Below are 25,230 nucleotides of genomic sequence, written 5' to 3' on the forward strand. Positions count from 1 at the left end.
CGAATGTGCACGAACACACAAGCACATCCACGAACATGCATTATGTGAATATACACACTCACATACAGACACACATTTAGCTTGAAGTGAGAGAGATAGATGTGCAAAGTGTATATTTGGGTGGTCTGAGTGGCCTAAGGAGTTTGTAGGGTGTGTCAGTGGAACCCTACCCTGTCTGTACCCACCTACAGCCAGAGAAAGGAGCGTTCAGGCCCCAGGTCAGAACAATGGAGAGGATTGGACAGTCACACACATTCACCATCCAACACAAACAACCCAGTCAACCAAACCTTTAGTTCACTGACATACAGCACACTGTAGTTACTAACACTTCCGCTCTATGTGAGTGGGTGAAAGACAAAAGGAGGATTGGGAAATCAGAGTGTGAGATGTGTCCGGACATACTGTGGCTTTAACTGGGTGGTGATATTGAATGAGAGTAGTGTTGGAAAGTGACCTTTCACAGCTGGTTTATTTCTGTCTGAGAAGTCTTACATCCTCAAAGTCACAGGAAACAATGTACTGTCTGCCTCTGTGAGATACTGTATATCAGAATAAACATGAGAGTTTAAAACCTCATTAAAACCTAAATAAAGTATTTTGATGGTAGCAGTGGCTGTTACTCACATTGATGTCCTTTCCTGCCCAGTTACACTCCTCCCTCCAGTCCACCGGGGCTGGCCAATAGATCTGAAATGCACAGGTCAGAGGTCAGAGGAGGCAGCAGGATGGAGGTAGGTCTGGTGTCGTGACCTCAAGCAGGGACAGGCCTGCCCGCCACCCTGAGGGACATTTCTGAGGGAGCGTCTCTCTTCTCTCCTCCTTTCTATCACTCTTCCTCTCTTCCTCTCTTCCAGGCCCCCACACCATGATAGAGCTGAGAATCCACAAGTCACACAGTAGAAAAGCACACGACCACGAGCGAAAACAGCTTTAACGACAAGAGAGCCACTAGTGCGAAAACAAGCTGTAAATCATATCTCACCAAACCACAAACAGAGTCAAACAATCTGCTCAGCACTCAGATTTCACAGTCTGCAAGAACCTACAGACCCTGTAAAGTGTAGGGTTATAAGGGTGAATGTTAGGTTGGTTATAGGGTATGGGTTAGTGAGTTACGCGTGTGTGTGTGTGTGTGTGTGTGTGTGTGCGCGTGCGTGCGTGCGTGCGTGTGTGTGTCCTCACAAGGATAGTAAAACAATTAAAACAATTAAAGTGGGGACATTTCAACGGTCCTCACAAGGAATAGGCACATTTTGGGTTTACAATTAGGGTTAGGGTTAGAATCAGGGTTAGGGTTAGGGTTAAGGATTAGGAGTTCGGTTTAGGGTTAGGGGTTAGGGGTTTGTGATTAGGGTATAGGGTTATGGTTAGGGGTGAGGGAAAACTGGATTTTGAATGGGAGTCAATTGTTTGGTCCCCACAAGGATAGTAAAACAAACGTATGTGTGTGTGTGTGCATGTGTCTGAACGTGTGTGCATGTGTGTGAGAGAGGTGTTGACAGGTAATCAGAGATTGTGTGACCCCCAAATCGCCATGGTAACCCTTGATCCCCATGTCTGCTCCGAGAGGATGAGTGAGATGAGATCCATCAGTCTGTCAGCACAACTGTGACACGCTAGAGCAACACTAATTCACCATGACATAGCAGAGTGCTGTCTTATCTATCCGATTATCTACCATAACAAAGATATCTGTGTGTCCAAACCTGGGTCATCTTATCTTTAACATCACATTCTTTACAAAATGGATCATTGGACCATTTGAATGTATGTCAAATGACACACAGGAAATATCAATGTAAAATTACTTTTTCAGTTTCATGAAAATGTCCGATTTATGATATTCACTAACATTAGTGTAAACATTTTCACATAGCATGGGGTAAATTGGTCATTGATTGATTGATTAATGGATGACAGGCAGACTGACCTTGTGCTCCTGCTTGGCGATGTTATCCAGGCTGAGTGACAAGAGGAAGTTGCGTGCGCCCACAAACAGCCGTCCTCTCTCCTCATCCAACAAAAGAGCGCTGAAACAGCACGAGCGCTCCAGCTCGAACCGCCGCACGCCATGGAACTGCTGTAGCTCTGAAACACAACACACACAGTGGATCATACAGACATTACATTCAACTCTCCTAGTCAAAAGGGCCCTGAAATGTACATTTTTCATCAGAGCAAATAGGTGTTTTGCTCTGCTTATGTCGATAAATGAGTCCCTATTTGATGGTTATGACATTTTTTACAAGGCCATACAACTGGAAGTGGTTGTTTAGTTCTACTGCCAGGGTCAGTCCAGGGCAGTGGTTCCACTCGTCAGAATGGCACAGGAGGTTGGTGGCACCTTAATTGGGAAGGACCGGCTCGTGGTAATGGCTGGAGCGGAATATTTGGAATGGTATCAAATACATTCAACACATGGTTTACGTCATTCCATTTGCTCTGTTCCTTCCATTACTATGAGCCGTCCTCCCCTCAGCAGCCTGGTCTCTGTTCCAGCTTTGGAATCAGCTGTCTCAGCAGGGCTTCTAAGATCTGGAGAATTGAAGCCTCCTCTCTCTTCTCTTCTCATAATGTAACAATACAAATATATGCCGTTTAGCAGACACTTTTATCCAAAGCTTCTCACAGTAATGTAAGGGTGACTCGATGAATATCAACCCACAGCCCTAGCCTTGCAAGTGTCATGCTCTCCTCTCCTTGGCCTAATCTCCTCTCTCGCTGGGGAACCCTGTCAGTGTTCAACTGTCACCGTGGAGACAGGGATATCCCATGATTTAATGGCACATTCTCCGAACAGGGCCTGTGCCATCCTGTAGATGAGTAGCAGTTCTGGAACACTTGTAGGTTTCTGAACTGCTGGTAAAGTAGCTACTTTGTGTAAAAGAAAGATTGGGATGATGATGTCCCTGTCACACATACACACACACACACACACACACACACACACACACACACACACACACACACACACACCCCCCCCACACACACTGGGGCCTTGTGTTTTGTGCAGGATAGAAAAGCACCTAATTTGTGTGGGTTTGTTCATCATTGAGCTGACATCTTACATTGAAGTGACTCATGAGACAGAACCCAACCCTGTTCCAGGGAGCCCGGCCAAGAACAACAGTAACCACATTAGTCCTGCTGGCTACTGTTCAGAGGTGTTTATGAAAAGGATATGCCTCTATATTATAGTAACTGGAGCATAGCAGGAGCAGGCCATACCTTTGTAGGAGAGCTTCATGCGAGGGGAGGAGGAGGAGAATGGGTGTGAGGAGGACGAGGAGGGTGAAGAGGAGTCGCTGGTCTTGGGGATTCCGCTGGACGAGACCTGGGAGGCCTTGAGCCCCAAGAGGAGCAGGGAGCTACATGTCACCATCATCGCCATCATCATCATTACGGTCATCATCATGGCGTCCTGGGGTTGGCAGTAGCCAGTAGCGTTGGAATGGGTTGGGATGTTGTCGTCACGCTCCTCTCCAATCGGTTCTCAGCCTTCCTGTGTAGTGTGGCGTTCCCTGTTCTGCGTCTGCTGTACCGTACACCTCTCAGCTCTGATGGGACTGAAGCAGCTTCTCACAGTGGCACTGGAACCTAAAAATTATCAAGCAGAGAGGCACACTTTACAAAGCCGGCCGACAAAGGTCGATCTCTACCCCACCCTCCCCTCCTCCACTCCTCCCCTCCTTCCTCTTCTAGCACCAGGAGGTAATTTTAGTCAGGCATAGAGGCTAATGGCTGATGCCCAGCCCCAGTCCTGTTAATGCCAGCTTCTATAAAGACCAGCTGTAATCGATTCACATTACGGGACAGCATCCAAGGCCCATCAAACACCCAGCCCTGGTCACCTCTATGGGTGGCAGGGGATGGGGAGGACATGGTAAGCTGGGTGTGGTAGGGGCCCAGTGAAAGATATGTAGGGTGAGATATGTTGGGTGGCCCAGTGCCATGTCCAGTCTAATCCCCAACACAAGCGCCCCCTCTGTGGCAGCGCCAACACGGCCTGGGATGGCATGTCTTCTCATTCCTCTATGTGTCTCTGCTATCCAACTGGCAGATCATTTTACACCAGATGACTTTTCCTCATTACCGGCAACCACTAATGAAGTGCACTGCAAATGAACTGGCCAGTCAAAGTGATAGGATGCTGTGATATGTGTGTGTATGGACACTTCTACAGCTATTTTACCAGGCTCCTGGTATGTGACACACATACTGTACAGTGCACATTTTCACATGCACTAGCGTACAGAAAATGGACATGCACTCTCACATACACACTCGCAGGCACACACAAGCACACACGCACACACACCACAAAGGAATGCACATCACACACATACAATCAGAATCTTTCACCGCTTTGAACCCTCTCCTCAGACAGCCACAACAATAAAGTGTTTCACTGGAAATAGCCTACTTGAACATTACTGTACCTCAGTAACCTCCCTGTTGGCACCTTCAATACAATACGACTCCCTCTCTCCTTCTCATTCTTTCTTCTTGTTACCTCCACTCTCATTTTTTTCTCCTGTCTCTTTCTCTGTCTGTCTCTCTCTCTCTCTCTGTCTTTCTCCTATCTGTCTCTGTCTGTTTCTCTATCCCCTCTGTCTTTCTCCTATCGGTCTCTGTCTCTCTATCCCCTCTGTCTTTCTCCTATCTGTCTCGCTCTCTATCCCCTCTGTCTTTCTCCTATCTGTCTCTGTCTCTCTCTCTATCCCCTCTGTCTTTCTCCTATCTGTCTCTGTCTCTCCATCCCCTCTGTCTTTCTCCTATCTGTCTCTCTCTCTCTATCCCCTCTGTCTTTCTCCTATCTGTCTCTCTCTCTATCCCCTCTGTCTGTCTCCTATCTGTCTGTCTCTCTATCCCCTTTGTCTGTCTCCTATCTGTCTCTGTCTCTGTCTGTCTCTCTATCCCCTCTGTCTGTCTCCTATCTGTCTCTGTCTGTCTCTCTCTATCCCCTCTGTCTTTCTCCTATCTGTCTCTATCTCTCTATCCCCTCTGTCTTTCTCCTATCTGCCTCTCTCTCTCTCTCTCTATCCCCTCTGTATTTCTCCTATCTGCCTCTATCTCTCTCTCTATCCCCCCTGTCTTTCTCCTATCTGTCTCTGTCTGTCTCTCTATCCCCTCTGTCTTTCTCCTATCTGTCTCTCTCTCTCTGTCTGTCTGTCTCTCTCTATCCCCTCTGTATTTCTCCTATCTGTCTCTCTCTCCATCCCCTCTGTCTTTCTCCTATCTGTCTCTGTCTGTCTCTCTATCACCTCGGTCTTTCTCCTATTTGTCTCTGTCTCTGTCTCTCTATCCCCTCTGTCTTTCTCCTATTTGTCTCTGTCTCTGTGTCAATTCAATTCAAGGGGCTTTATTGGCATGGGAAACATGTGTTAACTTTGCCAAAGCAAGTGAGGTAGATAATATGCAAAAGTGAAATAAACAATCAAAATTAACAGAAAACATTACACATTACACATCCAGAAGTTTCAAAACAATAAAAACATTACAAATATCATATTATGTTTATATACAGTGTTGTAACAATGTACAAATGGTTAAAGTACACAAGGGAAAATAAATAAGCATAAATATGGGTTGTATTTACAATGGTGTTTGTTATTTACTGGTTGCCCTTTTCTTGTGGCAACAGGTCACAAATCTTGCTGCTGTGATGGCACACTGTGGAATTTCACCCAGTAGATATGGCAGTTTATCAAAAGTGGATTTATTTTCAAATTCTTTGTGGATCTGTGTAATCTGAGGGAAATATGTCTCTCTAATATGGTCATACATTCTGTTTTAACATCCCCACTGACCAATAGACACACTGAGCTCCTCAACACTCAACACTTGAGTTTCCTAACCCCTCTCTCTCTCTTTCTCTCTCTCTCTCTCTCTCTCTGAGCCACTTCCGCACTCCTCATAGAGAGAAAGAGAGGGGGATAGAGAGAGCGAATGAGACAGATAGGAGAAAGACAGAGGAGAGGAGATGGACGGTCGGTGGCCTCTTGCTTCCAGCACACAGTCATCTGTTGCTCTTCCCCATATCCAGTTCCCCCAGGGCTCGTCACCAGAAGCCAGGACATATTGAAGTCCTCAGATGGACTAATGTGGGCCTGAACTCTGCTCTAAATCACTGCCTCTCTGCCTCTGGCTCTACCTGCGACTGTCTGTTAAAGTGTTACCCTCAGTCAAGACCCCATTAGGCTGGGCTTACACAGTAGGGAGGTAGTGTGGTCCCAGTACAGAACATTTAAATGTGAGACCTGGGAGGGATGGAGAGCCAGATGTCTAGGTCTAGTTAATGTATCCACAGGCTCTCTAACCCACAAAAGCATCACAGCCTATCCGCTGCTGTGTGTGTGTGTGTGTGTGTGTGTGTGTGTGTGTGTGTGTGTGTGTGTGTGTGTGTGTGTGTGTGTGTGTGTGTGTGTGTGTGTGTGTGTGTGTGTGTGTGTGTGTGTGTGTGTGTGTGTGTGTGTGTGTGTGTGTGTGTGTGTGTGTGTGGTATGGTTTGGAGTAGGGAGGCAGAAATATTACTGACCTTCGCAACATACCTGCACAACCGACAACATAGTCCTTAGCCTAAAATCTGGGCACTAAAAATAAGTGTTCTATATCTGAGTCCCAGCTCACAGTTATATATCTGAGTCCCAGCTCACAGTTCTATATCTGAGTCCCAGCTCACAGATCTATATCTGAGTCCCAGCTCACAGTTCTATATCTGAGTCCCAACTCACAGATCTATATCTGAGTCCCAACTCACAGATCTATATCTGAGTCCCAGCTCACAGTTCTATATCTGAGTCCCAGCTCACAGTTCTATATCTGAGTCCCAGCTCACAGATCTATATCTGAGTCCCAACTCACAGATCTATATCTGAGTCCCAACTCACAGATCTATATCTGAGTCCCAACTCACAGATCTATATCTGAGTCCCAGGTCACTGTTCTATATCTGAGTCCCAGCTCACAGTTCTATATCTGAGTCCCAGCTCACAGTTCCATATCTGAGTCCCAGCTCACAGATCTATATCTGAGTCCCAGCTCACAGTTCTATATATTTGGTCCCAGCTCACAGTTCTATATCTGAGTCCCAGCTCACAGATCTATATCTGAGTCCCAGCTCACAGTTCTATATCTGAGTCCCAGCTCACAGTTCTATATATTTGGTCCCAGCTCACAGTTCTATATCTGAGTCCCAGCTCACAGATCTATATCTGAGTCCCAACTCACAGTCCTATATCTGAGTCCCAGCTCACAGTCCTATATCTGAGTCCCAGCTCACAGTCCTATATCTGAGTCCCAGCTCACAGATCTATATCTGAGTCCTAGGTCACTGTTCTATATCTGAGTCCCAGCTCACAGATCTATATCTGAGTCCCAGTTCACAGTTCTATATCTGAGTCCCAGCTCACAGTTCTATATCTGAGTCCCAACTAACAGTTCTATATCTGAGTCCCAACTCACAGTCCTATATCTGAGTCCCAGCTCACAGATCTATATCTGAGTCCCAGCTCACAGTTCTATATATTTGGTCCCAGCTCACAGTTCTATATCTGAGTCCCAGCTCACAGATATATATCTGAGTCCCAACTCACAATCCTATATCTGAGTCCCAGCTCACAGTCCTATATCTGAGTCCCAGCTCACAGTCCTATATCTGAGTCCCAGCTCACAGTTCTATATCTGAGTCCCAACTCACAGTCCTATATCTGAGTCCCAGCTCACAGTCCTATATCTGAGTCCCAGCTCACAGTCCTATATCTGAGTCCCAGCTCACAGTTCTATATCTGAGTCCCAGCTCACAGTTCTATATATTTGGTCCCAGCTCACAGTTCTATATCTGAGTCCCAGCTCACAGATCTATATCTGAGTCCCAGCTCACAGTCCTATATCTGAGTCCCAGCTCACAGACCTATATCTGAGTCCCAATCACAGTTCTATATCTGAGTCCCAACTCACAGTCCTATATCTGAGTCCCAGCTCACAGTCCTATATCTGAGTCCCAGCTCACAGCCCTATATCTGAGTCCCAGCTCACAGTCCTATATCTGAGTCCCAGCTCACAGACCTATATCAGTGCAGGAGTCAGTGTATGGTCTTGGCACGGCAGAGCATGAATAATGGACCTACTGAGGTGTTAAGACAGCAGGGCTCTCATAAAGTCCCAGCTCCCAGAGTTGAACAGAACAGTGAGGGACCAGAAGTGCCACATTAACTCTGACACAGAGAACACTACTCACAATCAGCTACGTGTAAGTTATGCAGGGAACCTCTCTTTACCGGTCCAACATGCTTTTATATAGATTTACCACAGAAAATCTGCCATAGCAAAAACATTGCCCATTCATTTGTTTAAAGGAGAGACACCTTACATGTTAATGAGTAGACTGCAGAGAGCATCAGTGGAAGGAGCGTAGGGTCTAAACTAAAACACACACTAGCACACACACACACAGAGAGAGAGAGAGAGAGAGAGAGAGAGAGAGAGAGAGAGAGAGAGAGAGAGAGTTGGATTGTCAGCAGCTCCTGTCCTGAGATATAAAGGCCAGGTCCCATTGTCCCCCATGTCTCCTTAAGCTCCCGTCAGTTGAAGGGTACTATTGTCAGCCCCTCAAAGCACTACAACCCATCCTCACTGAGCTCTGAGCCTCCCCACAAGCACCATTATGCATCTTAATAAAACAATTGGCCGCCTGACACTTAGTATGTATTTCAGCTTCATTAGCCAAGAGTGTGAGAGGGAAGGAGAGAGAGTGTGAGAGGGAAGGAGAGAGAGTGTGAGAGGGAAGGAGAGAGAGTGTGAGAGGGAAGGAGAGAGAGTGTGAGAGGGAAGGAGTGAGAGGGAAGGAGAGAGTGTGAGAGGGAAGGAGAGAGAGTGTGAGAGGGAAGGAGAGAGAGTGTGAGAGGGAAGGAGAGAGTGTGAGAGGGAAGGAGAGAGTGTGAGATGGAAGGAGAGAGAGTGTGAGAGGGAAGGAGAGAGAGTGTGAGAGGGAAGGAGAGAGAGTGTGAGAGGGAAGGAGAGAGAGAGTGTGAGAGGGAAGGAGAGAGAGTGTGAGAGGGAAGGAGAGAGAGTGTGAGAGGGAAGGAGAGAGAGTGTGAGAAGGAAGGAGAGAGAGTGTGAGAGGGAAGGAGAGAGTGTGAGAGGGAAGGAGAGAGAGTGTGAGTGGGAAGGAGAGAGAGAGTGAGAGGGAAGGAGAGAGAGTGTGAGAGGGAAGGAGAGAGAGTGTGAGAGGGAAGGGGAGAGAGTGTGAGAGGGAAGGAGAGAGAGTGTGAGAGGGAAGGAGAGAGTGTGAGAGGGAAGGAGAGAGAGTGTGAGAGGGAAGGAGAGAGAGTGTGAGAGGGAAGGAGAGAGTGTGTGAGAGGGAAGGAGAGAGAGTGTGAGAGGGAAGGAGAGAGAGACATATAAATACTGTAGAAAAAATAAAAAATAAAAGACAATGTCGAAGTCCGTCCTTCAGGCTAGAGTCTGAGAAAAAGTAGGGTCAGAGGGGTATGAATTCCAAATCAATACCAACAACTGTTAACCTGTGGTCCAAAACAATGAGAGGTGTGACTAAATACAATAGAGAAGAGAGAGCTGGGAGTGAGGAGAACACAATTACTGGAGTTGCAGCGTGTCATGAGACTATTTCAGCCCGGCTGTCTGCGCTATGCGAAGGGGGAAGAGGGGGGACGGAGAAAAGGAGCGAGAGGGAGAAAGGAGACAATTGTTCTTGGGGGAAAGACTGACTGGACTCCGACCAAAAGCCAACAGAGAGAATAAAAGCAAAGGAGGATTATAAAGCATGGAAAAGGACACAGCTGCAGTCACATGAACAGGTTTAGAGGGGTGAGAGACACAGAGAGCCTGACGGCAGGTGGTCTTTGCCCTTGTATAAGCCCTGAGGGGAGAGGCAGGGAGGCAGGGGGAGAGAGGCAGGAAGGCTGTGGGCAGAGAGGCAGAAAGGCTGGGGCTCAGCTGGTGCCTGGTTGGTACCTGGTTCCCAGCCATTTGGATCAGTTTGGACACACTGAGAGAGTAACTGACTTCAGCTGTGTGAGTGGAAGAAGTCCAAAATCCCAAAAGTCCAAAATCCCTAAATGCCCCCAAAGGAACTCACCTCTCCTTCTGCATCCAAGGCAACAGCGTTCCCTCTCAGTGTCCACCTGACCCAGTCATGGTCCGAAGCGCAAAGTGTCCCATGGATACCTCCTCAACACTATTACTGTCCAACAAGGTATCCATCTATCTATTCCATCTATCAATACCAGGAACAAAAACTATTATTTTCCTTTTGTTCCTTGAGATGCACACACACTTTTACACACTAATTTACTCACTCACACATAGCAGCTACATACACATCCTCACACACATTTACACATACCCCCACACTCACTTTGTCTGACATACTGCACTAAAACTACACAAACCCCAGAGGTAGGATAAAAATCCTTTAGTAGAATCCACAGAGCAGTAAAGGTAGAGTCCTCTCTGAAACACTAGGTGTACAGCCTCAGGGGGGAACAATACAAGACAGGAGCATCACATCTGGGGGAAATCCAGTGAGTCAGTTAGTCAAAGCAGACAGGGCTGGTGGGTGAGGAGGTGAAATGAAGACAGAGTCAGTATACCAGTCAGCTGCTATAGCAAGCACTTCGGTCCACTCAGGAAAGCACACAACTCCACCATACACTCTCTCCACTATACAGAGGAACATAGGAAGCACAAGGACTCAGAGTAGGAGCAGGAATAATGGACGTAATTCAAGAACACAAAGAGAGAGAGGGAGGGGGGTGTGAGCGAGGAAAAGGTGGGAGGTAAGACGAGGGGAGGGGAAAAGAAAGGGGCGGGGTAATGTGCTGGTGTGTGTAAGGGAAGTTAAAGAGGCAGAGCGGGAGTTCTCCATTTGACATCTTAGCCATCCAGTACTCATATTTACACCATTCGTACATGCTGTACACACATGAAGCCCATATAAACACATCTGCCGGGACAGATAGAAGGGAACCACAAGCCATGTCACAACCCTCTGTCTACGAGTCAGATGGCATCTGAATTTAGATATAGATCAATGCACACATACATGGTAGACTGGCACATCCCATACACTCATACAGGGAAGATGAATAGATAACCTACAGCAGTCACATGCAGGTATCAAATCGTGTGTCACACAGGCAGAAATACCACAAGTGTAGACCTTACCGTGAAACGTTTACTTACAAGCCCTTAACCAACAGTGCAGTTCAAGAAGAGTTAAGAAAATATTTACCAAATAAACTAAAGTTAAAAGTTATGAAAAGTAACACAATCACATAACAATAACGAGGCTATATGCAGGGGGTATTTGATTAATTGTTCAGCAGTCTTATGGCTTTGGGGTATAAGCTTTTAAGGAGCCTTTTGGTCCTAGATTTGGCGCTCCGTTAGTGCTTGCCGTGCGGTAGCAGAGAAAACAGTCTATGACTTGGGTGACTGGAGTCTTACAATTTTATGGCAATTCCTCTTACACCACCTATTATTGCAAGCTTGGCCCCAGTGATGTACTGGGCCGTACGCACTACCCTCTGTAGCGCCTTACGGTCAGATGTCGAGGGGTTGCCATACCAGGCTGTGATGCAACCAGTCAGGATTCTCTCGATGGTGCAGCTGAAGAACTTTTTGACAAATCCCGTCAGTCTCCTGAGGGGGAAAAGGTGTTGTTGTGCCCTCTTCACAACTGTCTTTGGTGTGTTTGGACCATGATAGTTTGTTGGTGATGTGGACCCACTCCACTACAGCCTCGTTGATGTTAATGGGGGCCTGTTCGGCCCTCCTTTTCTTGTAGTCCACGATCAGCTCCTTTGTCTTGCTCACATTGAGGGAGAGGTTGTTGTCCTGGCACCACACTACCAGTTCTCTGACCTCCTCCCTACAGGCTGTCTCATCGTTACCACTGTTGTGTCGTCAGCAAACTTAATGATGGTGTTGGAGTCGTGTTTGGCCACGCAGTCGTGGTCGAGTACAGGAGGGGACTAAGTACACACCCCTGAGGGGCCCCAGTGTTGAGGATCAGTGTGGCAGACAAGTTGTTGCCTCTAGGATCTAGTTGTAGAGTGAGGTGTTTAGTCCCAGGGTCCTTAGTTTAGTGATAAGCTTCGTGGGCACTATGGTGTTGAATGCTGAGCTGTCGTCAATGAGCAGCATTCTCACATACGTGTTCATTTTGTCCAGGTGTGAAAGGGCAGTGTAGAGTGTGATTGAGATTGCGTCATCTGTGGATCTGTTGGGGCGGTATGAGAATTGGAGTGGGTCTAGGGAATCCGGGAGGATGCTGTTGATGTGAGCCATGATCTTTCACAGCTTCCGACGTGAGTACTATGGGGAGGTAATAATTTAGGTGTGTTACCTTCACTTCCTTGGGCACAGGGACTATGGTGGTCTGCTTGAAACATGTAGGTATTACAGACTCAGTCAGGGAGAGGTTGAAAATGTCAGTTAAGACACTTGCCAGTTGGTCTGCGTATGCTTTGAGTACACGTCCGGGTAAATAATCTGGCCCCGTGGCTTTGTGAATGTTGACCTGTTTAAAGGTCTTGCTCACATCGGCTGCCGAGAGCATTATCACACAGTCATCCAGAACAGCTGGTGCTCTCGTGCATGCTTCAGTGTTGGTTGCCTCGAAGTGAGCATAAAATACATTTAGCTCATCTGGTAGGCTCGCGTCACTGGGCAGCTCGTGTCTGGGTTTCCCTTTGTAGTCTGTCATGGTTTTCAAGCCCTGCCACATCCGACGAGCGTCAGAGCTGGTGTAGTAGGAATCAATCTTACTCCTGTATTGACACTTTGCTTGTTTGGTGTTTCGTCTTATAGGCGTCCCGATTAGTGTCCCGCTCCTTGAAAGCGGCAGCTCTAGCCTTTAGCTCAATGCGGATGTTGTCTGTAATCCATGGCTTCTGGTTGGGATATGTACGTACGGTCACTGTGGGGACGACGTCATCGATGCACTTACCAATGAAGCCAATGACAGAGGTGGTATACTCCTCAATGCCATTGGATGAATCCTGGAACATATTCCAGTCTGTGCTAGCAAAACAGTCCTGTAGCGTAGCATCAACATCATCTGGCCACTTACGAATTGAGCGAGTCAATGGTCAGGAGGATAGAATTAAGGTCGGATTTGCCAAATGGAGGGCGGGGGAGAGCTTTGTATGCATCTCTGTGAGTGGAGTAAAAGTGGTCTAGAGATTGTTTTCCTCTAGTTGCACGTGACATGCTGGTAAAATTTGGTAAAACTGATTTAAGTTTGCCTGCATTAAAATCCCCGGCCACTAGGAGCGCCGCTTCTGGGTGAGCATTTTCTTGTTTGCTTATGGCCTTATAGAGTTGGTTGAGTGCGGTCTTAGTGCCAGCATCGGTCTGTGGTGGTAAATAGACGGCTATGAATAATGTAGATAGTGTGGTCTACAGCTTAGCTCTACCTCAGGCGAGCAATACCTCGAGACTTCTTTAATATTAGACATCACGGACCAGCTGTTATTGACAAAAAGACACACCCCCACCCCTCGTCTTACCAGATGTAGCTTCTCTGTTCTGCCGGTGCATTGAAAATCCCTCCAGCTCTATATTGTCCGTTTCGTCGTTCAGACATGACTCGGTGAAACATAGGACATTACAGTTCTTAAGGTCCCGTTGGTAGGATAATCGTAGGTCATCCACTTTCTTTTCCAATGATTGCATTTTAGCAAGTAGAATTGATGGCAATGGGAGTTTACTCGCTCACCTACGGATTCTCAAAAGGCAGCCTGATCTGCTTCCTCTTCTCCTCCGTCTTTTCTTCACGCAAATGACGGGGATCAAATCAAATCAAAGTTTATTTGTCACTTGCGCCGAATACAACAGTGAAATGCTTACTTACAGGCTCTAACCAATGGTGCGGGGAAAAAAGGTGTGTGTGTGTGTGTGTGTGTGTGTGTGTGTGTGTGTATGTAAGTAAAGAAATAAAACAACAGTAAAAAGACATTTGAAAAAAGAGTAGCAGAGTACCATTGACTCGCTGTAATACCTACATGTTTCATACAGACACCTGTTATTCAGGCTTAATGAGGTAGTTTGTACATGTAGATATGGTTAAAGTGACTATGCATATATGATGAACAGAGAGTAGCATCAGTGTAAAACAGATCTGGGACTGTTCCCAGGAGAGCAGTATATCTTTCTCGTCGGACTGGTTAAATGAAAAAGCATCTTCCAGTCCGTGGTGAGTAATCCCAGTCCCGATGTCCAGAAGTTATTTTGGGTCATAAGAGACAGTAGCAGCAGCATTATGCACAAAATAAGTTAAAAAAACAAGTTACAAACAACCCAAAAAATTTAACAAAATAGAACAACTGATTACGGGCATGTAGAACCATCAGCCATTCTCTTCGGTGGCATTTGAATAAATCCTGAGTAGAGCTTCCACTACTACAGGACACATGTAAATAAGATCATTTACACACATTTACAGAATACGGGTGTGCTTTCTACTAGTAAGTTCTACTATTCATGACCATGATGGGAGTTCTCCTTACGCAAAAACACAAACACACAAATATATTTAAGAATGCTTAACACACCTGGTAAGATATGTCTGCTCATCTCTGAGCTATCTGTGACGTGTGTGCGTGTCTGTGAGCATGCGTGTGTGTTGTGCGTGCGTGCAGGGGGGCTGGCAGAGTGCCAAGGACAGTTGCCAGGCGTGGCCCTCGCTGATGGCATGAGGGACAAAGGGGTGAGACAGCAGGCACAAAGTTGCTCCCATCCCCCCTGCCCCACCCCTGTCCTGACCTGCCCCATGAACCCCCTGATGGGCAACCTCCTGACCCCTTCCTGTGGCCATGACAACCCCTCCCTGGTGAGAGGGATGCTGGGTCTCCTGTGGGTCTCCTTTTGTCTTGTGTTCCATGAGCACTTTCTGCCCCCTACATCATAAACCTATTTTACCACTCATCCTATAGCCATCCTATAGCCATCCTATAGTCATCCTTTAGTCATCCTATAGCCACCCTATAGTCATCTTATAGCCATCCTATAGCCATCCTATAGCCATCCTAAAGCCACCCTATAGTCATCTTATAGCCATCCTATAGCCATCCTATAGCCATCCTTTAGTCATCCTACAGCCACCCTATAGTCATCCTATAGCCATCCTATAGTCATCCTTTAGTCATCCTACAGCCACCCTATAGTCATCCTATAGCCATCCTATAGCCATCCTATGGTCATCCTATAGTCATCCTATAGCCATCCTATAGTCATCCTATAGCCATCCTATGGTCATCCTATAGCCATCCTATAGCCTTCCTATAGCCATCCTATAGTCATCCTATAGCCACCCTACATTATTTATAGTAAATCAGCCCTGGTCTAACAATGGTACATGGAGTAAATAGTCCTGACCTAAGTGGTAGACTATACACAATATTATATGCCGTGAAATTGTCAAATAGTGCCTTGTTTCTGCATTTAATTGGGTCAACCTTACTGGGTAACTATATCCAATCTAAAAGAATGTCTGCTGTAGGATGAAAAAAAATGATCTTTATTTCAAAGTTTCACAATTCTTTTTTTCAGTTCGGTTGTGTGAGTGTTGACATTGCGTTGAGTTGAGGTTACTGTCACAGCCAATTAAGTCTGTTAATTATTCTCCCTATCCTCCCACCACGTCACACATGCCCAAGACACAACAAGACTCCTCCAGTCAGGCTGACAGCCAAGCAGTCAGTCAGGTAGTGAGGTAGTCAGCCAGTCAGGTAGTCAGTCAGTCAGTCAGGTAGTCAGTCAGTCAAGCAGTAATATGTGTGCAAAACATTTGGTACGCAACTTCCCTGAATGAGAAGACAGAGCATCATAATCTGACATGTGATGGTTGATTGGCTAGTTATGTGGTTAGACTGCTAGGATTCTGGTTGATAACGGACAGGCGGCAGGGTAGCCTAGTGGTTAGCCTAGTGGTTAGAGCATTGGACTAGTAACCAGAAGGTTGCAAGTTCAAACCCCCGAGCTGACAAGATACAAATCTGTCGTTCTGCCCCTGAACAGGCAGTTAACCCACTGTTCCTTGTTCTTAACTGACTTGCCTAGTTAAATAAAGATAAAATCATTCACAATGTGATAATGTATATGATGTGGTCAAAATAAAACAGAAGGGTCAGCTCATTCACAAGACCTGGGTTACTGAACACATACTGCTGTTACGTTTAGAATGATGTAATTGTTGCATTAATATTGCATCAGCACAGCAGCTGCTTGCATAGTTGGAGTATCCCTCAAATAGCCACATTCTGACGCCTGTGAAATTCACAGTACCAAATGCCTTCATCACATTCCCAGTGGGTCAGAAGTTCACATGCTACCAAATACTAATTGAGTGTATTGCCTTTACATTGTTTAACTTGGGTCAAACATTCGGGTTCCCACAATAAGTTGGGTACATTTTGGCCCATTCCTCCTGACAGAGCTTGTGTAACTGAGTCAGGTTTGTAGGCCTCCTTGCTCGCACAGGCTTTTTCAGTCTGCCCACAAATTTGCTATGGGATTGAGGTCAGGGAGTTGTGGCCACTCCAATACCTTGACTTTGTGGTCCTTAAGTCATTTTGCCACAACTTTGGAAGTATGCTTGGGGTCATTGTTCATTTGGAAGACCCGTTCGTTCGGTGATTGATTTGCACTTTTCGCACCAAAATACGTTATTCTCTAGGAGACAGAATGCGTCTCCTTCCTGAGCGGTATGATGGCTGAGTGGTGTTTATACTTGCGTACTATTGTTTGTACAGATGAATGTGGTACCTTCAGGCGTTTGGAAATTGCTCCTAAGGATGAATCAGACTTGTTGACGTCTACAATGTTTTTTTCCTGAGGTCTTGGCTGATTTCTTTTGATTTTCCCATGATGTCAAGCAAAGAGGCACTGAGTGTGAAGGTAGGCCTCGAAATACATCCACAGGTACACCTCCAATTGGCTCAAATTATGTCAATTAGCCTATCAGAAGCTTCTAAAGCCATGACATAATTTTCTGGAATTTTCCAAGCTGTTTAAAGGCACAGTCAACTTAGTGTATGTAAACTTCTGGCCCACTGGTATTGTGATACAGTGAGTTTTAAGTGAAATAATCTGTCTGTAGACAATTGTTGGAAAAATGACTTGTGTCATGCACAAAGTAGATGTCCTAACCGACTTGCCAAAACTATAGTTTGTCAACAAGAAATTTGTGGAGCGGTTGAAAAACAAGTTTTAACGACTCCAACCTAAGTGTATGTAAACTTCCGACTTCAACTGTAGGCTTACATGCACAAATACACAGAGGGGTAGAGGGAGAGGAAGGGAGGGCAGAGGAAGAGTGACAGAAGGGGACACCAATCAAGGGGACACCAGTCAATGGGACACTAGTCAAAGGAACATGAGTCAAGGGGACACCAATCAAGGGGACACTAGTCAAAGGAACACGAGTCAAGGGGACACCAGTCAATGGGACACTAGTCAAAGGAACACGAGTCAAGGGGACACCAGTCAATGGGACACTAGTCAAAGGAACACAAGTCAAGGGGACACCAATCAACAGGACACCAGTCAATGGGACACTAGTCAAAGGAACACGAGTCAAGGGGACACCAATCAAGGGGACACCAGTCAATGGGACACTAGTCAAAGGAACACGAGTCAAGGGGACACCAGTCAATGGGACACTAGTCAAAGGAACACGAGTCAAGGGGACACCAGCACTTGTGGACCTTTTCCCTAAGATGGCTGCCAGGGTCGGCTTGCTATGCAGTGGCTAACATCCGTGACACAGTGACACGACATAAAACAAATTCCAGGACTAAGTGGATCATTAGTGCCATGGCGACCTGAGCTATTCCGCCAGCTGTGTCACCTCGCACTAATCTCATCACGGAGCCCACATCCGATTGGCCCAAGACACAGAGCAACACTGATTGGTTGATGCCGGGCCATTCCGCCAAGCAGGCAGGCCAAAGTCCGGTCATAAATGACTTAGGACTTTTATGAGTGTCTGTTTCATTATGGGCAGAGCCGGGCACAGAGAATAAATTAGATGAGGTCACTGCCGCCCAGGGAGGGTTGAAGGATAAAACAGGCACGGTAGACAGTGTGACGTGACTGAGTGTGTGTGCTGCCCTTACAGAGACTATAACTTGGCACAACAATTAGTCCTCTGTTTTCATTAGCAAGCCATGACAAAAGATAGCTATAAAGGCCATATCAATGTTATTAAAAGTCGGGGTCGTGACCACTAGTAAGGTCGAGGGGGAATTGCAGTGGGGTTGCCAAGTGTTTTTTTTTTTTTACTGGGTAGGGGGAACCACAAATTTAGACAATATACAAACGTTTTTGAAATAGATAAATTCCAAAATACAATTTTATTGAGTACATTTATTTATTGGTATGATTTATTAATTGTCTTAATTTGAGATGAAAATGTAATTAATTGAAGGTTATTTATTGATGTGACAATCTACATTTACAGATTTCAAGGTTGTGATATTTGATTTGAAGTGGGGTGAGGTCACCAGAATTTGTGGTTAAAATGTGGTCCCCACTGAATACCGCTTCCTCATCTCTCACGATTTTGTGTTTGTATTTATTAACGATCCCTGCAATGCAGCAGCTACTCTTCAGGGGGTCCAAACACATTAAGGCACTTACTGTACATTACACATAAAACAAAATATAAAACAGTACATCATATAACATTATTACACCACTACGTATCTTCAATACAAAATGCATAATAACACCATACAACAACATTACAAAATACGTGTGTGTAGAGTGCGTGTGTATGCGTGTGTGTGTATGCGTGTGTCTGTACCTGTGTGTGTGTGTGTGTGTGTGTGTCTTCACAGTCTCCTATGTTCCAAAATCTGATTCTACTGCTTGCACTAGTTACCTGATGTGGAATAGAGTTCCATGTAGTCATGTCTCTATGTAGTACTGTGTGCCTCCCATAGTCTGGTCAGGACTTGGGGATTGTGAAGAGACCTCTGCTGGTATGTCTTGTGGGTGTCCAAGCATGGGTGTCCAAGCTGTGGGCCAGTAGTTTAAACAGACAGCTCGATGCATTCAGCTTGTCAACAGTTCTTACAAAAACAAGTAGTGATGAAGTCAATCTCAATGAGAATGTGAGATTTACATGCTTATCATACATTTTAGCTCTCTGTGTACATTTAAGAGCCACCCGTGCTGCCCTGTCTGGAGCCAAATGTAATTTTCCTAAGTTCCTCTTTGTGGCACCTGACGACACAACTGAACTGTAGTCCAGGTGCAACAAAACTGGGGCCTGTAGGACCTGCCTTGTTGATAGTGTTGTTAAGAAGGTAGAGCACCGCTTCATAATGGACAGACTTTTCTACATTTTAGCTACTATTGTATCAATATGTCTTATTTGTTTATTTCATTTTGTATTTTTTTGTACTTTCTACTTTTCTCCCCTATTTCGTGATAACCAATTGGTAGTTGCAGTCTTGTCCCATCGCTGCAACTCGGGAGAGGTGAAGGTTGAGAGCCATGGGTCCTCCGAAACATGACCCTGCCAAGCCGCACTGCTTCTTGACCAAATGCCCCCCTAACCCGGATGTCAGACACACCAATGAGGAAACATTGTACAGCGTGCATGTGCCCGGCCGCCACAAGGAGTCACTAGAGTGTGATTGGACAAGGACAAACCCTTCCCTAACCCAGATGATGCTGGGCCAACACAACCCAGATCTGTAGTGACACCTCTAGCAGTGTGATGCAGTGCCTTAGACCGCTACGCCACCCGAGAGGCCCTGTATCAATATGCTTTGACCATGACAGTTTACAATCCAGGGTTATTGCAAGCAGTTTAGTCACCTCAACTTGCTCAAATTCCACATTATTCACTACAGGATTTAGTTGAAGTTTAGGGTTTAGTGAATGATTTGTTCCAAATACAATGCTTTTTGTTTTTGAAATATGTAGGACTAACTTGCCGCCCATTATGAAACTAACTGTAGCTCTTTGTTAAGTGTTGCAGTCATTTCAGCACTGTAGAAGCTGACCTGTGTAGTGTTGAGTCATCCACATACATAGACGCACTGGCTTTACTCAAAGCCAGGGGCATGTCGTGAGTAAAGATAGTTTAAAAAATAAATAAGGGTCCTAGACAGCTGCCCTGGGGAATTCCTGATTCTACATGGATTATGTTGGAGAGGCTTCCAATTAATTAAAGAACACCCTCTGTGTTCTGTTATCCACAATATAGCAGGGGGTGTAAAGCTATGACACGTGTTTTTCCAGCAGCAGACGATCGATAATGCACTGAAGTCTAACAAAACAGCCCCACAATCTTTTTATTATCAATTTCTCTCAGCCAATCATCAGTAATTTGTGTAAGTGCTGTGCTTGTTGAATGTCCTTCCCTATAAGTGCGCTGAAAGTATAGTTAGTTAGTATAGTTATAGTTAGAAAGTATAGTTAGTCAAGTTTTGTGATGAATGAGCCATCTGATTCAATGAATGATGGAGCTGAGTTTGCCCAAAATTTCTTTCAAGGTGCTCCAAAGCTTTTTACTATCATTCTTTATATAATTTATCTTTGTTTTCATAGTATAGTTTCTTATTCTTTTTAATCGGTTTAGTCACATGATTTCTCAATTTGCAGTAAGTTTGCCAATCAGCTGTGCTGCCAGACTTATTTACCATACCTTTAACCCTATCCCTCGCAACCATACCATTTTTCAATTCCTCATCAATCCAAGGGAATTTAACAGTTTTTACAGTCCCTGGAATAAGCAATTTCATAAATGTGTCAAGTGCAGCGTCTGGTTGCTCCTCATTACACACCACAGACCAGCAAATATTCTTAACATTATCAACATATGAATCACTACAAAAGTTATTGTTTGACCTTTTATACACTATATTAGGACCAGCCTTTGGAACTTTGGCTTTCCTAGGCTACTATACTGTGATCACTACATACAATGGATTTGGATACTGCTTTAAAGCTAATTTCTGCAGCATTATTAAAACCTCTTGGGGCTAGGGGGCATCATTTTCACTTTTGGATAAATAGCGTGCCCAGTTTTAACTTCCTGCTACTCATGCCAAGAATATAAGATATGCATATTATTCATAGATTTGGATGGAAACCACTCTGAAGTTTCTAAAACTGTTTGAATCATGTCTGTGAGTATAACAGAACTTATGTAGCAGGCAAAACCCCGAGGACTAACTGTTCAGAATCTCTATTCCCTGACATGTCATTGCCAAGGGATATTTCTTAGGAACTTGTTTTCAGTTCCTACCGCTTCCACTGGATGTCACCAGTCTTTGGAATTTGGTTGAGGTTATTCCTTTGTGCAATGAAGAAGTAGGCCAACTCGGAACTGGGTACACTTTTGTGAGTTGCGCAAGACGTGAAAAGTGGCGCTGGTTTGTTTTCATTCCTGTATTGAACACAGATTGCCCCGTCTACAATTTGATCGATTATTAACGTTTAAAAATACCTAAAGTTGTATTACAAAATGAGTTTGAAACATTTTGGCAAAGCTTATAGGCAACTTTTGAAATATTTTGTAGTGACGTTGCGTTTTTTGTAAGCTGTTTTTTTCTGGATAAAACGTGCTTTATAAATGGACATTTTGGATATATATGGATGGAATTAATCGAACAAAAGGACCCATTGTGATGTTTATGGGACATATTGGAGTGCCAACAAAAGAAGCTTGTCAAAGTTTTGTTTTATATTTTATTTCAGCGTTTTGTGTAGCGCCTGCAGGGTTGAAATATGCTAACCCCTTTGTTTGCTGCTGGTGCAGATGGGGCAGGCTATCAGATAATAGATTCTTATGCTTTCACCGAAAAGCATTTTTAAAATCTGACATGTTGGCTGGATTCACAACGAGTGTAGCTTTAATTGAGTATCTTACATGTGTGATTTAATGAAAATTTGAATTTTATAATATTTTATTTGAAACTGGCGCTCTGCATTTTCCCTGGCAATTGGCCAGTTGAGACATTTGCGTCCCGCCTATCCCTAACTATTATTAAAGATGTGGTCAATATATGTTCATTATTTCATTCCTTTGTAACCCTGGTAGGTTGACTTATAACCTGAACCAGGTTGCAAGCACTGGTCACAGTTTGAAGCTTTTTCTTGAGTGGGTAGCTTGATGAAAGACAGTCAATATTCAAATCACCTAGAAAATATACCTCTGTTGATGTCACATACATCCTCCCATTCCTACCCCTCACACAATTCATTGAACCTTTCCCAGGTTCATAAGGAACAAGATAGCGTACGCCCGCTGGTCCCGGCGAAAGGTCCAGACCTCCTACAGCAGGCAGTGCCCTGTCAGGTCCAGAGAGAGGTGGAAAGGAACCAAACTCCATGACGAAGCCACTGCTGGAGTCAGCGTAGTTGGAGTCAGCACTGCCGTCACAGATACAGGCAATTCCAGCGATGAAGGCGCAGGTAGATCAGGCACCAGTGCAGCAAAGCTATTCCTTAGGCCAATCTGGTCCAAACCACTCGCAGTCACTCCCGTCGACTTAGCAGCATTTCCCTGCCTTCGGTTTCCACGACTTGTGGCATCGGATCAGCTCTGATTGGAACAATCTTTTTGCTGTTCTCCGTCTACTGGACTACAAGATGGGGGAGGAGAAGCAGATGGAGATGACTTCCTTGGCAGGCAAGTTCCAGGTAGCACAGACCATTCGGATAGGGACAGATGACAAGGCGGGAAAACATCCATCAGGCCCAGCAGCATCCAGCCATAGGAGTTGAGAACGAGAATGTTCCAATTTGTGTTTTCCCCATAAGTTCGAGCAGAATCAAGATTTGCTTGTGAAGCTGAGCCTCCTCATTCCTGTAATCCTCCGCTAGCAAACAATTTCTGCATTGGAACTCCGGATTGTCAACACTTTCGCGGACAAGAGCGTAATAAACACAGCTTCTACAGCACTGGAGACGTTCATTAGCTATTCCAGGCGAAGCGGGGTCCATTGCAACTAGCTAACTGGCTAGTTGGTAGCAGGTGATGACACAAACACACACAAAACAAATTTAACTCAGGAAACAACAGGCTGAAGCAACAGGTTGAGATGCAGGAGGTATCCGAGTTTGTGACAGGATATGACTTCCATTATCTCCTCTACCTCACTCTCTCCATTTCTCAATCCCTCTCTCTATCTCTCTTCCATGGTGTGAGTCTCCTGGGGGTCATCCATGTCACGGGCCTCTGAGCCCAGCCTGGACACACTGTCCCCTAGTCCACTGAGGGCCCACTCCCTAGGGCCCACTCCCTCACCACTAATCCCCTATCCCCTTTGATGTGATCAGGTAAGGAGGTTAACTGAGTGGATTAGAGCACCTTTAAACATGGCAGGGGTTTAGTGTCACACCCTCCCCCTCCCCTCTACCAGACCCAAACCCTACTTTCCTCCACCCTCCCCCTCTCCTCTACCAGACCCAAACCCTACTTTCCTCCACCCTCCCCCTCCCCTCCCCTCTACCAGACCCAAACCCTACTTTCCTAGAGTCACAGGGGTGGGAAATGCAGCAGGTCCCCTTTGGAATGTGATTCAAAGATCTCTCTCTTTCCCACAACTGATGATTAAATATACATCTGGTTGTTCTCCTCTCTCTGAAGCACAGGGCCTTGCAGCAGGTGATAACGGCATTTTGATCTGACGGGGAATGGAGATGAAACTGGGGAAATCACCTGAGAGAGATTTTCCACTCTTACCACCCACATATAAACACATATTGCTTGCTTGGTTGCGTGCACACATATGCATGCAACCAAGCAAGCAAGTACACATGCACGGACGCATACAGTACACACACACACTGTACACCTTCCACCACTCAGCTCTGGCACCCTCTTGAGATGGGATAATGTTTGATGGAGCCTCTCCAGGTGAAATGATGCTAATATGGCAGCCTCAGCTCCAGCATCAGCTGGAGGCCACACTGAGGCAGGCAGACTGGAGAACGAGTACTCTGCTCTACGACCTCAAACTTCTTCTCTCTCTCTCTCTCTCTCTCTCTCTCTCTCTCTCTCTCTCTCTCTCTCTCTCTCTCTCTCTCTCTCTCTCTCTCTCTCTCTCTCTCTCTCTCTCTCTCTCTCTCTCTCTCTCTCTCTCTCTCTCTCTCTTTCTCCCTCTCTTTCTTTGTCTCCCTCTCTTTCTCCGTTTCACTCTCTCTCACTCTCTCCCTTTTTCTCTTTCTCCCTCTCCCTTTCTTTGTCTCCCTCTCCCTCCTCTCTCGCTCTCTTTCTCCCTCTCTCTCGCTCTCTCTGTCTCACACACACACTCACACACACACACACACACACACACACACACACACACACACACACACACACACACACACACACACACACTCAGGAAGGAGCAGAGCACGGCACTCGTCTTTCATTGTGTATTTTATTTCCTGTCTCTTTCTTTTTTCTCCTCTATCACTCTCCTTCTCTCCCTCTTCCCTTATCTCCCCCTTCCCTCCCTCCACTTGTTTTTCCCTTACTCACAGACGCTGGAAAGTTTGTTCTCTCTCTCCCTCTCTCATTGTATCTGTTTCTCTCTGGATGTAACCTGCTCTCCTCATTTATTCCCTTCCATCTGGGAGGGTGATGACCTTCCTAACCTCCCTCTGCCCTCTCTCCTCCTGGCCAACTCTGTGGCCCTGATGCAGGGAGCAGACACACACACATGCACGCGCACACGCGCACACACAAACACACACAAACGCGCACACACAAACACACACACAGACACGTGCACGCATGCACACATACACAGACTGATTTGATTTGACAAATGCACACGTGCACAAACACACTCCCGCACACAGACTCACCCCTCCTCGTTGGAGAGTGGTTAACATCAACGCACTGAGTCTATGTACAGCGCTCACTATGTTAGAATGTCGAGAATGAAGTGTGTGGAAGTCATTCTGTGAGCATAACCTATAGGATAACCAGCTGGCATACACTCAGCATGACATACAGACACACATTTAAACACACAGTGAGAAATATCTGTGTAGAAAATGCCTAGAGCACACAGCGAAGCCATAATGAAGATTAGTAATGAAACCGCTGGCTGTGCTGACATAGCAGTGTAGAACTGGGAATGCAGGCAGGTAGCGCAATTGGTGCTTCAAAGACTCCACAGGCAGCAGAGGGATCCTAATGATCCTAGCTATCCCCCTTCCCCATACTGCAGGCAGGCAGGCAGACCT

The 25,230-nt window shown here is 45.7% G+C and overlaps 1 protein-coding gene across 3 annotated transcripts in view; it reads right to left on the reverse strand.

Annotated features, from left to right (window-relative positions):
* The window catches only part of sema3b (sema domain, immunoglobulin domain (Ig), short basic domain, secreted, (semaphorin) 3B), an 88,590-nt gene that overhangs the window by 31,821 nt on the left and 31,539 nt on the right, over positions 1–25,230 (reverse strand). For 2 of the 3 annotated variants that reach the window (XM_036947325.1, XM_036947323.1), the window contains exons 2-4: positions 3,232–3,600; positions 1,934–2,091; positions 628–690 (exon numbers count right to left, since the gene is read on the reverse strand). In XM_036947325.1, coding sequence (XP_036803220.1) covers positions 628–690; positions 1,934–2,091; positions 3,232–3,418 — 408 coding nt within the window. In that variant the 5' untranslated portion in view covers positions 3,419–3,600. Of the gene's footprint in view, positions 1–627; positions 691–1,933; positions 2,092–3,231; positions 3,601–10,102; positions 10,718–25,230 lie in introns of those variants that run through there. The other variant, XM_036947324.1, reaches the window with a different exon arrangement.

This window comes from Oncorhynchus mykiss, chromosome 16, assembly GCF_013265735.2.
Source record: "Oncorhynchus mykiss isolate Arlee chromosome 16, USDA_OmykA_1.1, whole genome shotgun sequence".
Lineage (NCBI taxonomy): Eukaryota > Metazoa > Chordata > Actinopteri > Salmoniformes > Salmonidae > Oncorhynchus > Oncorhynchus mykiss.